The 21,607-nt window shown below is 43.2% G+C and overlaps 1 protein-coding gene and 1 pseudogene across 1 annotated transcript; both read left to right on the plus strand.

Annotated features, from left to right (window-relative positions):
• Positions 1 to 2,617: 2,617 nt before the first annotated feature.
• LOC140210984 (protein rolling stone) lies at positions 2,618 to 21,403 on the plus strand. The gene is made up of 3 exons (XM_072280308.1): positions 2,618 to 2,861; positions 11,410 to 11,668; positions 17,013 to 21,403. Exons 1-3 carry the CDS (start codon positions 2,766 to 2,768, stop codon positions 17,555 to 17,557), a joined length of 900 nt encoding a protein of 299 aa, XP_072136409.1. The 5' UTR covers positions 2,618 to 2,765; the 3' UTR covers positions 17,558 to 21,403.
• LOC140211290 (sin3 histone deacetylase corepressor complex component SDS3-like) lies at positions 4,854 to 7,129 on the plus strand (annotated as a pseudogene).
• Positions 21,404 to 21,607: the final 204 nt, after the last annotated feature.

Raw genomic sequence — 21,607 nt, forward strand, 5'->3', positions numbered from 1 at the left:
AGGGCTCACTGGTCTATAATTACCCGGACTATCCCTACTACCTTTTTTGAAAAAGGAGACAACATTCGCCTCCCTCCAATCCTCCGGTACCATTCCTGTGGACAACGAGGACATAAAGATCCTAGCCAGAGGCTCAGCAATCTCTTCCCTCAACTCGTGGAGCAGCCTGGGGAATATTCCATCAGACCCCAGGGACTTATCCGTCCTAATGTATTTTAACAACTCCAACACCTCCTCTCCCTTAATATCAACATGCTCTAGAGCATCAACCTCACTCATATTGTCCTCATCATCATTAAGTTCTCTATCATTGGTGAATATGAAAGAGAAGTATTCATTGAGGACCTCGCTCACTTCCACAGCCTCCAAGCACATCTTCCCACCTTTATCTCTAATCGGTCCTACCTTCACTCCTGTCATCCTTTTGTTCTTCATATAATTGAAGAATGCCTTGGGGTTTTCCTTTACCCTACTCACCAAGGCCTTCTCATGCCCCCTTCTTGCTCTTCTCAGCCCCTTCTTAAGCTCCTTTCTTGCTTCCCTATATTCCTCAATAGACCTATCTGATCCTTGCTTCCTAAACCTCATGTATGTTGCCTTCTTCCACCTGACTAGATTTTCCACCTCACTTGTCACCCATGCTTCCTTCACCCTACCATTCTTTATCTTCCTCACCGGGACAAATTTATCCCTAACATCCTGCAAGAGATCTCTAAACATCGACCACATGTCCATAGTACATTTCCCTAAAAAAACGTCATCCCAATTCACACCCGCAAGTTCTAGCCTTATAGCCTCATAATTTGCCCTTCTCTAATTAAAAATTTTCCTGTCCTCTCTGATTCTATCCTTTTCCACGATAATGCTAAAGGCCAGGGAGCAGTGGTGACTGTCCCCCAGGTGCTCACCCACTGAGACTGTGACCTGACCCGGTTCGTTACCTAGTACTAGATCTAGTATGGCATTCCCCCTAGTCGGCCTGTCAACATACTGTGACAGGAATCCATCCTGGACACACTTATCAAACTCTGCCCCCTCTAAACCCTTGGAGCTAATCAGGTGCCAATCAATATTAGGGAAGTTAAAGTCACTCATGATAATAACCCTGTTATTTTTGCACCTTTCCAAAATCTGCCTCCCATTCTGCTCCTCTGTATCTCTGGTGCAACCAGGGGGCCTATAGAATACCCGCAATAGAGTAACTTCTCCCTTTCTGTTCCTGACTTCCACCCATACTGACTCAAAAGAGGATCCTAATACATTACCCACCCTTTCTGTAGCTGTAATAGTATCCTTGACCAGTAATGCCACCCCTCCTCCCCTCCCCCCCTCATCCCTTTTTGAAGCACTGAAATCCAGGAATATTGAGAATCCATTCCTGCCCTGGTGCCAGCCAAGTCTCTGTAATGGCCATAATTCCATGTATGTATCCAAGCTCTCAGTTCATCACCTTTGTTCCTGATGCTTCTTGCACTGAGGTACACACACTTTAGCCCTTCTACCTTACTACCTTTACACCCTTTATTCTGCTTCTCTTTCCTCAAAGCCTTTCTATATGTTAGATCTGGCTTTACTCCATGCACTTCAACTGCCATCTCCTCCAATTCTTACCATCACTGTCATGTAGTACTGGCAGCAATCCTGAGAACGCCACCCTTGAGGTCCTGTTCTTCAGCCTTCTGCCTAGTTCCCGAAACTCACACTTCAGGACCTCATCCCTCTTCCTGCCTATGTCTTTGGTACCAACATGTATCACGACTTCTGGTTGCTTTCCCTCTCGTACCAGGATGTCGTGCACCCTGTCAGAGACATCCCGCACCCTGGCACCTGGGAGGCAACAAACCATGCGGGTGAACTTCTCAATGTCCACAAAATCTCCTGACTGCTCCCCAAATATAGAGTCTCCAATGACGACAGCTCTCCTCTTCTCCGTCCCACCCTTCTGCACCACATGACCTGATTCTGATTCAGTTCAGGGTGCTGACTAACCACTACCCTCTCAAGATTGAAATAAGCGACAAAGGCAGGTCCTTCTGGTCATGTCCCTAACCCATATAGGCAAAAATAAAATCTCCTTTAAACAAATCTTTGACAACGCAGTTCTGAGCTTTAAGAGCAAAATATTTTTCTGGCAGAATGTGGTCCTTTTGACATCACTGATTCAGGTCTGGCAATGAACGCTGTGCTGGGTTTAATTCATCCTGAAGGTTCTAAGATACTGGCATGCATCTTAATGTTGCATTCCAGCTTCAGACAAATCCCTCTACTGGTGTGGTTTCTGCTGCAGTAAATAGCAGCCAGAGAGCTGGTGGTGATCGGGGGTGGGGTGAGGTGGGGGGTGGTGGGGGGAGATGGTGGGTGTGCTTTGCATGAGTACATTCAGAATGCCATTGATAGGATTAAGGCAGAAAGTCCACAATTGTGAAAGAGGAATGGTTTTGTTGTCAGCTTCTAAAATCAGGAACGTGGGACTTAATGGGAAAAGTTGTTTAGCAAGATTCCAGAGAGTGCCAGATACACATCTGGGAAGCCTCTGCCTTTCAAGATTCACTGTTCGGCTGGAGATTTTCTCTCTCTCTTTTTACAGTGAGGGAGGGGAGACTGGCAAGCGACTGCTAGCATATTTTGTAGTGATATCAGTACTGAGTCATTTTTGTTTGCAAGTTCCAACAACCAGAACCAAATCCCTCCAAATAAATACTGAACAGGCTAATGCCAGCAGTCAGTGAGAGCAGCTCTCGGACTGTTTAAAACAAAAGGAAAAAATGGGATCATCTTGGATCAAGCACTTTACTCAGGAGTTCACAGTGAAAAAGATTTCTCCAATAGCCAGGAAGCCACAATTAATTCTACAATCACAGGTAGGACAGAAGTTATATTTCTGTGGTAAGAACAGTAAGCCGTTCCATTTGTGATTTACCTAATTTTCCAGGTGCTTGTAAATCTTTTCATCTGAAGAGCAACTACGTTAGTTCGGACATCTTCAAGGAGTGATGTCTCAGAAGGCAGCATACATTACTAAGGACCCCCATCACCCAGGTCCTGCCTTGTTCTCATTGCTACCATCAGGAAGGAGGTAGAGAAGTGTGAAGGCACACACTCAACGATTCAGGAAAAGCTTCCTCTCCTCTGCCATCCGATTTCTGAATGGACATTTAACCCCTGAACACCACCTTACTATTTTTTATTTCTAGCTTTGCACTACTTACTTAATTTAACTATTTAATATGTATATTTACTGTAATTCAGTTTTTTTCTCTACTATTATGCATTGCATTGTACAGCCTGAGTCCAAAAACAGTTCTGTTTTCTTGTGTTGCCAGCGAGGAGGCACTACATGAGGCTTGCTGTTGGAGAGGCTATGTACAGGCAGGGAGAGAATTAGACATTCAGGTCTCCTTTTCATGAGACTGCTAGCCAGCAGTGGAAGCTGAAAGTGAGAGTGCGAAGCACTACCGATTATACTACTACCCTGGATGCGTCACAACCATTTTGACACCAACAGTTCTAACTCTACAACCATCAGGTTCCCGGACCAGTGTGGATGATTTCACTCACCTCAACTCTCAACTGATTCCACAACCTACAGACTCACTTCCAATGAATCTACAACTCATGTTCTCAGCATTATTTATTTATTAATCTGTTTTACTTAGACAGTCTGTCTTTTGCACATCGGTTGTCTCAGTCTTTGTGTGTGGTATTTCATTGATTCTGTTGTATTTTTTTGTTCTACTGTGAATGCCTGCAAGAAAATGAATCTCAGGGTAGTATATAGTGACATAGAAACATAGAAAACATACAGCACAATACAGGCCCTTTGGCCCACAAAGCTGTGCCAAACATGTCCCCACCAATAGGCTTTACCCATTGGTCTCTATTTTTCTAAGCTCCATATAGCCATCCAGGAGCCTCTTAAAAGACCCTGTCGTGTCCACCTCCACCACCGTCGCCAGCAGCCCATTCCACGCACTCACCACTCTCTGTGTTTTAAAAAAACCTTACCACTGACATCACCTCTGTACCTACTTCCAAGCACCTCAAAACTGTGCCCTCTCGTGCTGGCTATTTCAGCCCTGGGAAAAAGCGTGTGACTATCCATACGATCAATGCCTCTCATCATCTTATACACCTCTATCAGGTCACCTCTCATCCTCCATCGCTCCAAGGAAAAAAGGCCGAGATCACTCAACCTATTCTCATAAAGCATGCTCCCCAATCCAGGCAACATCCTCGTAGATTTCCTCTGCACCCTTTCTATGGTTTCCACGTCCTTCCTGTAATGAGACAACCAGAATTGAGCACAGTAACCCAAGTGGGGTCTGACCAGGGTCCTATATAGCTGCAACATTACCCCTCGGCTCCTAAACTCAATCCCACAATTGATGAAGGCCAATGCACCATATGCCTTCTTAACCACAGAGTCAACCTGCATTGCAGCTTTGAGTGTCCTATGGACTCGGACCCCAAAATTCCTCTGATCCTCCACACTGCCAAGAGTCTTACCATTAATACTATATTCTGCCATCATATTTGACCTACCAAAATGAACCACTTCACACTTATACATATACATACTTTGTTATCAGACTCATTACAACAAAATGGACTCTTGACCTCACAATTCGCCTCTACTTTATTGTTTACCTGCACTGCATTTTATTCTGTTTGTTATTGTTTTACCTTATACCAGTTCAATGCACTGTGTGATGATTTGATATGTATGAACTGTATGCAAGGCTTCCCACTATATCCTTGTACATGTGCAATAATCAAAGTACATTTATTATTGAAGTACGTATGCTTTATACAACCTTGAGATTCATCTCCTTATGAGCAGCTTCAAAACAATAATGGAACTCAGTAAAACAAAAGAGGACCATCAAACACCCAACGTGCAGAGAACAAGTGGCTGGCGTGAGAATGGAAATGGAGCTGGACACAGGCTCAGCTTTAACAGTGATCTCTGTGCATGACTACAAACAACCGTTTTCGCACATACCTCTGAAACGAACTAAACTACTGCTAAAGACTTACACAGGACAGAAAGTGCGTCATAAAGGTAAAGTTAAAGTAACAGTGACCTACGGAGTCAAAACACAGCAACGGAGCCTCTATGTACTGAAAAATGGAGGACCACCATTGCTGGGATGGGAATGGCTCAGGAAAATCCAGTTGGATTGGCATACCACCAAGGCACTAGATGTGTCAACAAAGGAGGGCAGCTCGGCGGGGAAGGTATCCACAGCTCTCCTCTCACCCATTGTCGACTATTACAAATACAAGGAGGAGCTAGACAGCGTCGACGATGAGGATGAACACAGTATCCGTGGCCGCGACTTGAATGAAGATACAGAGGATACAAGAGAGACAGATATTGCCGATAAGCAGGATGATGAAGACTACCTGGAAGTAAAAGAGCAGATGTACCGGGAGAAATTGACATCTCTCAAAAGACAGCTACAGCAGATACAGGAAGGCACTTTGCGGGAGTATCAGAAAAGGATGAAGAAACTAGATCAACAATACAAGAAAAGAATATGAAATGCAGAGCTTTTTCTGCAACTGAAGACAGAACAAGTGGAAAAGAATTATATTAAAGAGCAGAAAGCAGCAGTGAAGGAATTTGAAGAAAAAAAGATTGAGTTAGAAGAAAAGAAAAAGATGACTGAGAATGAGACACTAACAATAGAACTCACAGGAGATTCTATGGAGGTAAAGTCAATTACGACTAGGAAATTAAGGAGAACTAATGACTCTGTTCCAGTTACAGACAAAAGACAAAAACCTGCACCTGTGCAGTTAAATTACTTGTTAACAGATGAACAGATAGTGGAAGATCTGTGAACTCTCAATGAGCTTAAATCTCCGAAAAGACCAGAATCTCCATTCAAACAGAACAGCTTTCGCACAAGGTAAATCTCGAACCAACCATTTCCTCCATTGAGAATCATACAATTAATCCTTTGCAGGAAAGTTTCTTTTGCATGTACATATTTTGAATCCTCAGCCAATGTGTCTTGTTTTTCACAAAGAAGTTGGGAAACAGCTTCAAAACAGAGGCGAATTCTGGCAACAAACTGTAAGGTTTCTATTGTATTTTCACACTTGTGCTAAACATGCACCTGAAGGTATTCTCCCTCTTAAACCAGACAGATAGCACTGTAGGTAATCCTTAATATCAGCAAAACTGTACTTTAACAGCAGCTTAAGAACAATGGAACAAACAACAGGATTTCGATCAACTGCTTCATCAAATGGTGAACGATTACTGGTAAAGTACTGATCTTTCTGTGAGTCATTGGATTGCCCCAACTTTTGAATAACTAGCAGAGACAATAGATCACCAACCACTTCTTTATTGGTGGCAAGTCATCTTTGAAGCAGACCATGGAAACCAAAGCTACGAAAAGTGCATCACACCTCTTGCGAAATATGACTAACTTTGCTACAGCTTCACTTATTTCTTCTGTTACTGCTGGTACATAATCGTCATCTGGAGAAGTACGGCACAGTGGGCAGAGTCGCTGTCCTGATTTGAGCCACTGCTTTATACATTTTAAACAGTAAAAATCATCACATGGAAGCAGGATGGGATTGTTGAGTTTTCCTAAGCAAATTGTACATTATTTCAGATCACACCTGAAGAACAGACATCCTGCACTATTTTTACAGTCCCTGAGGACCTGAACCACAGCCTGAAAGAATCCTTGGGATCTCACATCAGAGGTACTGTTCAAACTCTTTGCAAATTGACCAGCATAGAATGCAACCTCGTTCTCCAATTTATCAGGTATTTCTTTAACTGCCAAAATGATGTGTTCCACAAAAAGTGACAACATCTCCATCTTCTCCTGAACATCTTCCCAGCACTCCTGCTGAATCACCAGTACAAAGATATGAAGCACAAATAGAAGATGGAAAGTTATATTATGATAAGAGATGGTATCATAAAGGTCGGGCTATCTATTTGGAATCTAAGGAGAATACGAAGATTGGTTGTATAATTAGCTCAGTTGGGACAAATGAGACCTGGGTAAGGAAGACAAGTGATAGCACAAAGATGTGTATATATCTAGGACAGCTGCACAGAGGAGTCTTCATTATACGGAGGCGATCTGCTGCCTAGAACTCTTAGCAAGTTGAAGGCGCACCTTCTTAACTTCCTATGCTCAGAGGTCAACTTCTCATGACTTTTATATGGAAATCTGTATTAAAACAAACAAGTTTATTGACAGATGTTACCCGGAGAGGCAGGGGAGACCCCTCCAGAGACTTGAGTTATAAATGGGTTTTAGACCAAAAGTAAAAATAAACTAAAAGAAAAAAAAGGGGCTTGTTATAATTTGATATTATTATGTTACTTTGTTATGATTTGATATTATTAAGTTACTAAGTAAACAAATGGTAGGCGTTTGCATGTTAAGGGTTGTTGTTGTTGTTGTTCGTCCTTCGTAGTCGAAGATGACCATGGCTTCAAAGTCAAATGGGAGATTGGTGGCTGTGGGTCCGGAGGTGACTGATGAGGCCAATCCGGGCCCTGAAGGCTCGCCCACATGTGGGACACAAGTGGGTGGGTGCTGTCGTGGCAGTGGATGCTGCTCGGGCCTTGCGCACAGCACGCTTTCGTTGCGCCTCGATGATGTGCCTGACTTCAGCTGCACGGGCTCCTGTGGTGATCTTGCTGTGCCAAGCTGGACGGTCGAGAGCAAGTGTCTCCCACGTGTTGATGTCGACACCCAGGCCTTTGACGGACGCTTTCAGGCAGTCTTTGTAACGTTTCTTCTGCCCCCTGACTGAGCGCTTGCCCTGACACAGTTCTCCATACAGCAACTGCTTAGGCAATCGGCTGTCTGGCATTCTGACCACATGTCCAGCCCACCTGGCTTGGGCTTTCAGCAGGAGGGTGTAGACGCTGCAGAGTCCAGCTCGTTCCAGGATTTCAGTGTCGGGGACTTTGTCCTGCCACCTGATGTGGAGGAGTCTGCGGAGACAGCTCAGGTGAAAATGGTTGAGCTGTTTAGCGTGTCTGCTGTAGACAATCCAGGTCTCGCTGGCGTAAAGGAGGGTGGTAAGGACCACTGCACAGTAGACCTTCAGCTTGGTGGTAAGGCTGAGTCCTCTCCGCTCCCAGACGTTCTCACGGAGTCTCCCAAAGGCGGCGCTGGCTTTGGCAAACCTGTTGTTGACCTCAGCGTCTATGTTCACTGCGCGAGAGAGTATGCTGCCCAGGTAGGTGAAGTTGTCGGCTGCCTGGAGGTTCTGGCCCTTCACCGTGATGCGCGGCTCCTGGTATGGCTTTCCTGGGGCAGGCTGGTACATAACTTCGGTCTTTTTGGTGCTGATAGTGAGACCGAAGTTGTCGCAGGCTTGTGAGAAGCAGTCCATTTCACGCTGCATCTCCTGCTCTGTGGTGGCGTTGAGTGCTCAGTCATCAGCAAACAACAAGTCTCTGATGACAGTCTCTCGCACCTTTGTAACTGCCTGCAGGCACCTAAGGTTGAACAACCTGCCATCAGTCCTGTATCTGACGTGGATTCCTTCTTCGTAGTTATGGAAGGCATCTGTCCAGGCATGTTAAGGGTAGACATATTTGTTTATCATAGTGACCCAGTAAAAAAAAGCAGTTGATACACTATTAAAATAAAAGAGGAGAAGTGTACTGTATGGTCTACAGTATAATGAGGGACTACTTTATGTTGTAGGGACACGTCGTTGCATGCGCTATTAGGCGCGTATTGATCTGTACGTGTGTGTCAAGTTCAGTTTCTGCCAGTAAAGAACCATGAACCTTAGCTCCCATCTCCAGCGTTTTTATTAATAGCATTGTTGTGTAACCAGGCCACATTCACAACACAAAAAAAGTGTGTAAACAATAAAATAGATATTCACTAAAGTGAGTCTACACTGTGGTGGTTGCAGGCCACAGCCACGGTTTGGTGCCGAGATGAGTAAACCTTGCAGAGTGACAAGTTGAAGTTCAACGCAGAGACGAGACAATAATTAACCAAAATCAATACCAACTGTGCACAGAGACATGAAACCTCTTTTCTGACAAGGTAGACCTATACAAGAGCATCTCTGCAAACCAGCATCCAATGGCCGATATCTCAACTTTTGTTATGGCAAAGATGGTTCCAAATAAAAGCTTCAGGGTTAAAATGTAACCTCTGACGTCCCACTGTGCAAATTCTTGCTGCCATACACTGAGCCAATGTTTCAATATGACTCACAGTGGTCCAACAGATCAACAAGACCAAAATAGGGACTGCTTCTGAGGAGTGGCAGTAGCTCTGTGAAGCAGAGGTCAATATGCTTGTAAATGCCTTGGCATTGTCATCTGAACAGCCCCAGCCAAGATGAAGAAGTCTAAAGGAAAGCCCATAAGTCTCAGAGCTGCTCAGCAGAGCACCGTTTGTCTCCAGTCATTAACCCACCCCATACCACCACATGCACATCACTATACGTACATTCAATCAGTCTCTATGTATAACAATTGCTTGTACATTATGATTCAGAGGATTGTTTTTATATTTATATTAGTTTTGTTTTTTTATTATGTTCTTTATACTTGTTGTTATTTTATACTACACTGGATCTGGAGTAACAATCATTTCACTCTCCTTCGTTGGGCACGTGGCCAGGTGGTTAAGGCATTCGTCTAGTGATCTGAAGGTCTCTACTTCAAGCCTCAGCTGTGGCAGCGTGTTTGTGCCCTTGAGCAAGGCACTTAACCACACATTGCTCTAGTGTCTGTGTGAGGAGTGGCACCCCACACAGGCTTCCAATCTGCGCCTTGTAAGGCATGAAAATGCCCGACGCAGTTAACGTTCCCTCCCCTCCCCTCCCTTCCCTCCCACTCTCCTTTACACTTGAGTACTGACAAATGGCAATAAACGATCTTGAATCAAATTGAAGAGGACAGACGATACCACAGGCACTGGGCAAGTGCCATCAGAAGGATGGAGACACAAGGAAGATAAGCTTCAAGTGGGTGCAAAGAGGTTCACTTGTCTTAACTAACTTATAAAGGTATACTTCAACCTGTGAGTACAGAGGGTCTATGTCTGTATTTTAGAAAAAGGATGCTAAAGGAAAGAGAAGGAAACAATTTTGTTCGTAGTGTACAATGTGCACACATTAAAATAAATACGCATTTAATGCCTTCAGCAACCATCAGGGACAAATAAGTACCCCCTACCACACACACAAAATACTGGAGGAACTGAGCTGGACCAGCAGCATATATAGAGAGGAATGAACTGTTGATGTCTCGGACTACGACCCCCAAAATGTTGACTCCTTATTTCTCTCCATAAGTGCTGCCTAACCTGTTGAGTTCCTCCAGCAATTTGTGTGCATTGCTCTGGATTTTCAGCATCTGCAGAAACGCCTGTGTTTATAATTACCCCTCTGCTTCTGTCCATCAAGATTCCCACTGGAAATAAGAGAAGGCTATGAATGCAGGCTCCTTGGAACTGTACCTATTAAGAGTTAGTATTTTTGAAAGAAAACAAGAAGGTTTAGTCCTGAAGAAGGGCCTCAGCCCAAAATGTTGACTGTTCTTTCCATAGATGCTGCCTGACTTCTTAATTCCTTCCAGCATTTTACTTATGTATGATTAGTTCCAATTTGCAAGTGGGTAGCAGAGAAAGGGGCAGTTGTGCCTGTATAATAGCCGACCAAACTGCTTTCTATTATTAACACAATTTATTTAAAGTTCAAAGAAAATTTATTATCAAAGTGCATATATCTCACCCGAGAGTCATTTTCTTGCGGGTATTAGAACAAAGAAATAGAATAGAATCGATGAAAAGCTACCCACCAAGACTGACAAACAACCAATCTGCAAACAAAGACAAGCTGTACAAATACACAAAAGAAAACAAACAGTAATAATTGTAAATAAGTTATAGATAATATTGAGAACATGAGTTGTAGAGTCCTTGAAAGTAAATCCACAGGTTGTGGAATCAGTTCAGTGTAGAGGTGAGTGAAGTTATACATGCTGGTTCAGGATAACTGAACTGATTCCACAACTTCTAAATTCATTTACAAGGACTCTACAACTCATGTGCTCAGTATTTATTTGTCTATTTAGAGATACAGTGTAGTAACAGGACCTTCTGGCCCAGTCACACCCGACTAACCTACTAAACCATGCATCTTTGGAGTGTGTGAAGAACCCAGAGTGCATGGAGAAAGCCCACGTCTCCACAGGGAACACGTCCAAATTCCTTACAGATAATGATGGAATGGAATCCCGGTCGCAGTCACTGTAATAGTGTTATGCTAACCGTTATGCTACTGTCCCACAGTTCAATAATTAGGATGCACCTTACCAATCTTACCAATGGCATGTCCAATGTTGCCTCTTATTGAGTGAGTGTTTTCCATTCTCATTTTTAGTGGAGGCTCCATCCTGTCATCTGGCTGTGCTATCGAATTTTCATGGCGGTCTACAGCCTGACCTGGTGCATCTGCAGTGGCGTCCAGACCAACAACATCAAGTGGTTCATCTTCCTCACCCACGTAACCTATATCATGCTCACTGCCTACTTCAACTTGGCATTGATCAATCTTATTTGCTGCGTGGCATTTGGGCGAAGGAAAGAAACTCAAAACGTCAAGGAGGCCTCTTTAGCAGAGTTGTCACTCCCCAACCCAAGTAAGACTGTTTCCTATTTTTTGGCACTTATGTTTTAGATTTTAACAATAGTTACTATTTTTTCACTGCTTGATTTCACTCAAAACTCATTGAGTGTTTCTGGCTTCCTTCAGTATCCATTAATGTTGGTAAATTAAAAAGTAACTTATCTATTGATGCTCATCAGCCCAAGATAAAAGATTCAGAGGATGTTGTCTCAACTAGAGGGCATGTGTTATAAAGACAGATTGAGCAAGCTAAAGCTTTGGCTTTGGAACAAAGGAGGATGAGGGGAGACTTGACAGAGGTAAAGATGATAAGAATGGACAGCCAGAAACTTTTTCCCAGGGTGTGGAAATGGCTAATAAAAGGGGCATAATTTTAAGGTAATTGCAGGAAATTATAGGGGGATGTCAAAGGTAGTTGTTTTTTGACACAGAGTGGTGTATGTGCGGAATGCGCTGCCAGGGGTAGTTGTAGAGTCAGATACATTAGGGACATCCAAAAAACTCTTAGATAGGCACATGGATGATCGAACATGGTGGACCATGTCGGAGGGAAGGGTTAGATTGATCATAGAGTAAGTTAAAAGGTTGGCACAACATCATAGGCCAAAGGGCTATAATGTTCTATGTTCTCTTTTTCATAGGAGTGGTATTAAACAGACTTTTACACCTAGCCTTGTATAAAGAGAAATGAGAAAAAGCATGATCAAAGAGGTGGATTTAAGGAGCCTCATAAAGCAAGCCAAGGTGCTGAAGGTGTCTCAGAACTGAATTCTAAGGTCTTAAGTATTGTTAGCTGAAGCAATGGCCACATATGATAAAGCACTTTCCATTTGCATTCAGGATGGTTAAGAAGGTGTATGGAGTATTGGCACTCATCAGTTGGAAGATTGAGTTCGAGAGCCACAAAGTAATGTCGCAGCTCCATAAAGCCCTGGTTAGACTACACTTGGGATAGTGTGTTCAGATCCAGTTCCCTCATTATAGGAAGGAAGTGGAAACTTGACAAAGGGTGTGGAGGAGATTTACCAGGATGCTACCTTGATTAGAGATCAAGGTAGCATGAGGTTAAGTTGAGCAAGTTATAGCTTTTCTCTTTGCAGTGAAGGCAAATGAGAGGCAAAAGGATAGAGGTGTATAAATTGATAAAAGATGTAGATAGAATAGGCAGGCATCACCTTTTCCCCGGGGTGTCAATGGCTAATACAAGAGGGCATACTTTTAAGGTGATTGAAGAAGAGAATAGGGGGAATGTCAGAGATAAGTTCCTTACACAGAGAGTGGAGAGTCCATGGATCACACTGCCATGGGAGGTGGTAGAGGCTGATAAAATAGGTATATTCAAGAGACCGCTAGACAAGAAGATAGCTATGAGAAAAATAGTGATAGTCATACTTTATTGATCCCGGGGGAAATTGGTTTTTGTTACAGTTGCACCATAAATAATAAATAGTAATAGTAATACTACTATTAGTAAATAGTAATAGTCATGGAAATAATAAATAGTAATAGAAAAATAGTAATAAATACTTAAATAGTAATATGTAAATTATGCCAGTAAATTATGAAATAAGTTCAGGACCAGCCTATCGGCTCAGGGTGTCTGACCCTCCAAGAAAGGAGTTGTAAAGTTTGATGGCCACAGGCAGGAATGACTTCCTATGATGCTCAGTGCTGCATCTCGGAGGAATGAGTCTCTGGCTGAACGTACTCCTGTGCCCAACCAGTACATTATGTAGTGGATGTGAGACATTGACCAAGATGGCATGCAACTTAGACAGCATCCTCTTTTCAGACACCACTGTAAAAATGAAGGGTTATGGGCTGTGTAGGAGGGAAGGTATAATTGATTGTTGAGTAGGTCTGCACAACATAGTATGCTGAAGGGAACACATTGTGTTGTACTGTTTTATGTTCAATGTTCTAAGTGTGGGAGCAAATTTAAGATAGTGAACATAACATCAATATTAGCAAAAATATTGGGAAGAAGTTTATTGGGGTTATAATTTATGATCACTTGGAATGTTCAGAGTTTGATTAAGGTGAGTCAACATAATATTGTGCATGGGAAGTTATGCAACACAAATCTTATTGAGCTGTTTTGAAGAGGTTGCAAGGAATTTGTTGAAGGCAGGGCAGTGGATATGGTATACACAGACTTCAATAAGTCTTTGGTAAGGTCTCATATGATAAGCTGGTCCAGAAAGTTAGGATACATGGGATCCAAGGTGTCTGGTGCAGAAGGCAGAGGGTAGTATTGGAGGCAGGAGAATCACAGTTTTAAAAAAAACTTTTCAACATTGGTACAGATAGCAAAGGAATAGAGGAATGTTTTAGCCAGAGTGTGATGAACCTGTGGAATTTAATGCCACAGATGGCTGTGGAGGACAAGTTAGTGGGTATATTTAAAGTGCAAGTTGATAGGTTCTTGATCAGTAAAAGCATCGAAGGTACAGGGAGAAGGCAGAAGAATGGTGTTGAAAGGGTTAACAAATCAGCCATGATGATCTCGGGCTGAATGGCCTCATTATGTTCCTAATGGATGTCGGTCAAATGTACGAAAATGGGATTAGCTGAGGTTGAGAGCTTCAAGTTCCTTGGAGTGAACTTCACCAATAGTCTCCCATGGTCTAGTCACCTAGATACTATGGCCAAGGTTGCTCACTAATGCTTGTACTTCCTTAGGAAGCTAAAGAAATTTGGCATCTTTATGACCTTACACCTTATTGTCCACCAGCTCTACATATTCAGTGTAGTTGTAACACTTTATTCTGCACTTTGTTATTGTTATACCTTGTACTATGTCAATGCACAGTGTAACAAATTGATCTGTATGAACAGTACGCAAGACAAACTTCTTATTGGACCTCAATATATGTGACAATGATAAACCACTTCCATTTCCAAGCATAGACTGGTATCTCGGTCAGTCTGGATGAGTCAGACTGAAGGGTCTGATTTTGCAATGTGTGAACTCTGCAAAGTCTATGACTGCATTGTTGCATCCATCAGCTAGGGACAAATAAATAACAGCAAGTACCAGGCAAACAGGACTCAGTGCAAGTGGAGAGAGCAGTGGCAGAGGTTTGGATGGTCTGCAGTTTACACAGAGTAGCTGGAAAGAGGCTGGACAGTAAAACACTGGAATTAGCAAGTATGGGGAGCAGGGTAACAAAGGGAAGGTTGTGAGTATCAGAGGTAGAAGTATTAAAACAGAATGAGTCAAACAATGCAATAGAGATAGAAACAGGCTGAGAGAATAAAACATGACAAATCCTTTGTCCTAGATCACCCCCATCATCATTAAATGCCATGTCGATGACATGGGAGATCATGGTCCCATGACCATGATCGTTCTTGGCAATTATTTTTCTGCAGAAGTGGGCTGCCATTGCTTTCTTCTGGGCAGTGTCTTTACCAGACGGGTGACCCCAGCCATTATCAGAGATTGTCTGCCTGGCGCCAGTGGTCGCATACCCAGGACTTGGGATATACACCAGCTGCTCGTACGGCCATCCACCACCTGCTCTCATGGCTTCATGTGACCCTGATCGGGATGGGATAAGCAGGTGTTACACCTTGCCCGACGGTGACCTGCAGGCTAGCAGAGGCAAGGGGCGCCTTTCACTTCCTTTGGTCTCCACCCTGCCACCTGATCATCACAATATGTTCCTTAATCAATTCACCCAGAAACAAACTGAGTTGCTTCTTTATTCTATTTTGCTCCGACATTAATAGCCCTTTGAGACTGCTTATACAACAAATCATTCAGGAACATAACAGAAGGCTGGGTAAATGCATGAGGGAGAATGGAACAAAAACTTGTATTAAATTCAATAAAATTAGAAGAAATATGTTTGAAGCATAAACACCTCACAGCACCCAAGCAAACCTCTGGCTGCTTTCTACACAGTAAATTCTGTGCATTTCTATGTTGTATTTTGCACAGCCTGCTTTGATATGACAAATATTAATAGTTAATGAACTAGTATTAGGAAGCCAATGGCTTATTCCTTGTCCTTCTCCCTCACTCTCTGCCTTTGTCTCTTTGTACATTATCAAATATCTTTTGTTTAGTGCTACACCTGTCCCTACACCTCCTCTCTTGCCACCATTCAGGGCCCCAAACAGTCCTTCCAGGTGAGGCAACACTTCACTTGTGAGTCTGTTGGGGTCATCTATGCATCCGGTGCTCCCGGTGCAGCCTCCTCTACATCAGTGAAACCCGACGCAGATTGGGGGATCGCTTCATCGAGCACCTGCGCTCTGTCCACCACAAGAGACTGGATCTCCCGGTTGCCACCCACTTCAACTCTGCTTCCCATTCCCATTCAGATGTCCATACATGGCCTCCTCTACTGCTATGATGAGATAAACTCAGGTTAGGGGAGCAACACTCATATACCGTCTAAGCAGTCTCCAGCCCCTCGGTATGAACATAGAATCCTCCAACTTCCGGTAATTCTCTCCCCCTCCCTTCCCCTATCTCTATTTCACTCTTCCCCCTTCCCCCAGCTGCCTACCACCTCCCTCATGGTTCCGCCTCCTTCTACTACTCATTGTGTTTTCCCCTATTCCTTCTTCACCTTTCCTGCCTATCACCTCCCTGCTTCCCCTCCCCTACCCCTTTATCTTTCCCCTTACTGGTTTTTCACTTGGAACCAAGCAGCCTTCTCCTTCCCACCCTCCCCCCACCTTCTTTATAGGGCCTCTGCCCCTTCCCTCTACAGTCCTGACGAAGGGTTCCGGCACGAAATCTCGACTGATCGTTTCCACCGATGCTGCCCGACCTGCTGAGTTCCTCCAACGTGTTGTAAGTGTTGTTTTGTTGTCACTTTATGCACATGCAGGTCCATAGAGTTTGAAGTTCAAAAAAATGAATTAACAATGTATGTATATAATCATAATATACTACCTTGACCTGATACTGAACTGATTCCACAATCTATAGACTCACTTTTAATATCTCTACAACTCATGCTCTCAGTACTCTTTTTGTTGTATTTATGCAGTTTGTCTTCTTCTGCACACCGATTGTTTGTCAGTCTTTGTGTGTAGTTTTCCAATCTTTCTATTGTATTTCTTTGTTCTATTGTGTATGCCTGCAAGCAAATGAAGCTCAGGGTAGTTCATAGTGTCACATATACAGGTTCATACTTCGTTAATAAATTTTCTTTGAACTTTGAGCTGCATTTTTTGCAGCCATTTACAATAAGACAGACAGAGAGACAAAATAGAGAGTTTGATACTTGCAGGAACAGAAGGCACATAGTTGAAATTCAAACAGTTTCTACAATTCCTACTCAAACTTCTGCTGGGTTTGAATATTCCATTGTTGCTTTTCCTTTTTTGTTTTTTAGAAGCAGCCACAGAAGTCGAAGGCAGGAGCTCGTCGTGGATCAAGAGGAAAGAATTCCCAGCACCACCTTCATTGCTGCAGCACCCCATTAACATCCAGTGGGGTCTGCTCAATTTGATCTGTGTAACCAGCCTCTATGTCACCATCGCTTTCTGGAGCATTGATTATGTCCCGGGGCGTGCGGCCCCTGACTCCATTAACATCAACGTGCACGTGGTGAACTCCGTGCTGGTGCTGCTCGAGATAGGCATGACGGCAGCTCCTGTTCACCTCGTCCACTTCATCTATGTCCTGCTCTACTGTCTGTCCTACATTCTTTTCACCATTGTTTACTGGGCGCTGGGGGGCACCAACCTCAGGGGCAAGCCGTACATCTACAGGATACTCAATTACAGTAAGTCCCTGGGTGCTGCCGCAGGCTGTATTATCGGGAGCCTCTGCATCGTCTTGCCACTCCTTCAGTTCCTGATGTGGAACTTACACCTCTTAAGGTGCCACATATACCTCAGGCTCACGTGCAAGGACAACAAAGTGTTACACCGTTAACCTGGCTGTAGATTGCCTTTCTCTCCAAAACCAGATTGCAAAGTTGGGAGCAAACCCAAAAATGAAAGAGCTATAACCACATCAAACATCGACATGCGGAACAGTGCTTCAATTTTATTCTTCTGGAAGCAGCCACGAAGTGAATTTGTTTTTTCCAAGTCATTAGGTTTGCCAACATGCTACTATTTAACTGATCATATATAACGATTGTTCAGTTTCTCAGCCAATGTACATCCAAGTCAATGGACTGGTCGATATCACAAGTTGTTGTCACAAGATTGAAGATTCAGGATTATTTGTTGCATGTACATCAAAACATGAGAGTGAACTGTCTCATTTGTGTTAACAACCAACAGGCCCGAGAGTGTGCTGGCGGCAGTCTGTAAGTGTTGCCAGACGTTACGGCTCCGACATAGTATGCCACAATGGTCGGCAGAACACAGAACACAACAAGCAACAGAACAGCAACAACAAAACAAGTCCCTTTCTTTCCTCCCACCCACCCACGCACACACACAGTCTTCCTACTCCAGGGCAGGCCTCAGGCTCCAAACTCCAGTAGATAGACTCTGGCCTGCATTCAGTAGGCTTTGACTTTCCCAATGGAATTGCAGTGATTGGCAGACTCGGCTCTGGCCAAAGGGCCTCAGTTGCTGGACTTCTGATTCATCCTCAGGCCTCGATCTTTGACATCGATCCGAAGATATGCTGATGATCGAACACCAGGACTCCAAATCTGGACTCGCCAATGATGGGAACCTGAACATTCTGCCTCAAGATCCCTTGGCCCGCACAGAACTCCTACTCTGGAACCAGTCAACAACTCACTGGCCTGGGGGAAGGGGGCTCATCCACTCTTTGTGCCAAGCAAAGTAAAAGATTGGATTTCCTGGAGATTAAACCCAAAACTGTATTTATAATCTCTCCATCTGATTTTGGACTGGCACTGGACCTAATAAATGTCATAGAGTTGGCTGCTACCAAGATGCTGCTGAAATGTCCAAATGAAGGGGCTTAAGCCAAAACATTGACTGTCCTTAATTGATGAATTGGGAATGTGTAATTTGAGCCTTCAAGCCTGCTCAGATGTTTATCAAGATAGTGGCTGCCCTCTCTGTAACCTCAGCTCCACATTCCCACTAAAGCATAGCAACCATTCATAACCTTGTTTTTCAAGATTCTAACTATCTTTGGTTTAGAAGTATTCAGAGTGTCTGTTCCCAATGGCTGTGGAAAAGATTTCCAATGACAGCAAGGGAAAAAGAAAATCACCTCACATCTGTCTTAGAAGGATGATCACGTCCTTTAAAACAGTGACATCCTATTTCCAGATGGTTTTATATGGAAAAACATACTCAGAACATCATGAGATGCTGCAGGATGTCAGTGGGCCAAGCAGCATCTATGGAGTAAAGTGGACTGTTGGGTTTCGAATCAAGACCTCTCACTTGGTCGGTTCTGGTCCAGATGAAGTCTCTCAGCCTTAACCGTCAACTGTTCATTTCCCTCAAAAGTGGTGCTTGTCCCATTGAGCCCCTCCAGCATTTTGTTTTACTTTATCAAGATGTAGTCACCCATTGAGAGCAAGGAATGTTTGTGTGTTGGAAGAGGCAGCTGCTGAAGCACTCTCAAACCCCAATCCACCACAAGAAATGTTGCCAAGAAATGTGGTCAATGACAGAAACATCACCATTACAAACTTCTCCACAACCAGAAGATGCAAAAGTCTCAAGAGAGCCTCTGCCAAAGCAAACTGTTCACTCCCAGGAATATATTACAACTGAATTATATTCGACTCTGCTAACTCATGAATATTGTGGGCTGGCAGGCAAACATGCAAGGGGAAGAAAAATTATTTGAAAAGGGAGAAGATATAAAAATTGTAGACCTTCCTTTTAATAACTTAACATAGCTTCAAGGATCATGCTGCCCCCTACAAACTGGAAAAAGATGGCCTATAGCCATTGATCCGGATTTGTCAATCTATAGGTTGCTTGGTGGTCAATGGCTTCATCTATTTTCCCACCTGATCCCATATCCAGATATTATAGAGCCATGAAGAGAGCTTCATAAAACAGGGCATTGAGTACATATTGAAGTTGAATAAGACATTGGTGAGGCCTAATTTGGAGTAATATGTGCAGTTCTGGTCACCTAGCTACAGGAAAGATATCAAAAAGGTCAAAGCAATGTGGAGATATTTTCCCATAACTTGAGGACCTGAGTTATAGGGAAACATTGAATAAGCTAGGACTTTATCCCCTGGAGTGCAAGAGAATGAGGGGAGATCTTATAGAGATACACAGAACAATAAGGGGTATAGATAGGATGAATGCATGAAGGTTTTTCCCCTAAGGTTGGGTGAGACTAGAACTAGAGGTTATTGGTTAAGGAAGAAAGGTGAAATATTTAAAGGAAATATGAGGGGGAACTTCTTCACTCAGAGTGTGCTGTGAGTGTGGAACGAGCTGCCAGAAGAAATGGTCAACGCTGAATCAATTGTAATAATGAGAGAAGTCTGGACAGGTATCTGAATGGGAAATGTTTGGAGGGATAAGGTCTGAGTGCAGATAGAACATCAAACATGGAATATAGAACAGTAGAGTACAGTACAGGACCTTCAGCCCATGACGTTGTGTCAGTCCAAGATCAATCTAACACTTCCCTCGCACATAGCCTTCCACTTTTCTTGCATTCACGTGCCAATCTAAGAGTCTCTTAAATGCCTGGCTATATCTGCTTCTAGCACCACCCCTGACAGTGCGTTCCTCGCACTCACCACTCCTTGTGTAAAAAAAACTAAGTACCTCTGACATCCCCCTGTACTTTCCCTCAACTACCTTAAAATTATGCCCTCTTGTATGAGACATTGCTACCCTGAGAGAAAAGTTCTGGCTCTATGAATGTCTTATATCATCCTTGCACACTATTGAAGAGGTACTGGTGAGCCAACTTCATCAACCACCATAGTAATTGCTGTGATGCTACCTCTACAGTAGCGTTGCATAGCGAATTCCAATACTTAAACTCGGAGGCAATGAAGAAACATCAATATACACTCAGTGGCCACTTTATTAGGTACCTCCTGCTTCCGTAGTCTATCTACTTCAAAGTTCAACATGTTGAGTGTTCAGAGATGCACTTCTGCCTACCATTGCTGTAACATTTATACATTTGAGTTACTTTCACCTTCCCATCAGCTTGAAACAGTCTGGCCATTTTTCTCTGACCTCTCTTGCTAACAAGACGTTTTTTGCCCTCAGGACTGCTACTCACTAGATATTTAGTGTTTTGTTTTGTTTTTTCACACCATTCTTTAAACCCTGTTGTGTGTGAAAATCACAGGAGAGGAGCAGTTTCTGAGATACTCAAACCATCCTATCTGGCACCAACAATCCTTCCTCGGTCAAAGTCACTTAGATCACATCTCCTTCCCGTTCTGAAGTCCAGTCTGATCAACAACTGACCCTCCTAACCATGTCGGCATGCTTTTGGGCATTGAGCTGCTGTCACATGATTGGCTGGTTAGAGTATTTGCATAAATGAGCAGGTGTACATAATAAAATGGCCACTGAATATATAGATATGCAGGAGCAGAGAGACCAAATCACCTTTCAAATAATGTGTTACCGTTTTACCCTCTACCCAGCTTCTGGGGAAATATCCATGTATGTATCTGGTTCACCTTTTATGTATACATTACATATTGTCAGCATATTTAATGCATATATTTGGACATATCAATTCTCAAAGATATTAAATATCTGTACAGAATCCATATAACTGTAAAGTATATTGTATTATTGTTTTCCCAATCCAAGTTATGTACTTCCTAATAAATACAAAGTATGCATTTCATGAAGTACTGTCAGGTTCACTATGAGTTATGTGCATGGTATTGGTGGATAGTTGTTCCATTACCCTGTCTTCCCTTTTATCAGCGAAGATTCAAAGTGCATTTATTATCAAAGTATATTTGCGGTATGCAACTCTGAGGTTTGTCTTCCCACAGACTGTCACGGAAGTGAAAAGAACCCAGGAGCCCGTTCG

Source organism: Mobula birostris, chromosome 16 (genome assembly GCF_030028105.1).
Source record: "Mobula birostris isolate sMobBir1 chromosome 16, sMobBir1.hap1, whole genome shotgun sequence".
NCBI lineage: Eukaryota > Metazoa > Chordata > Chondrichthyes > Myliobatiformes > Myliobatidae > Mobula > Mobula birostris.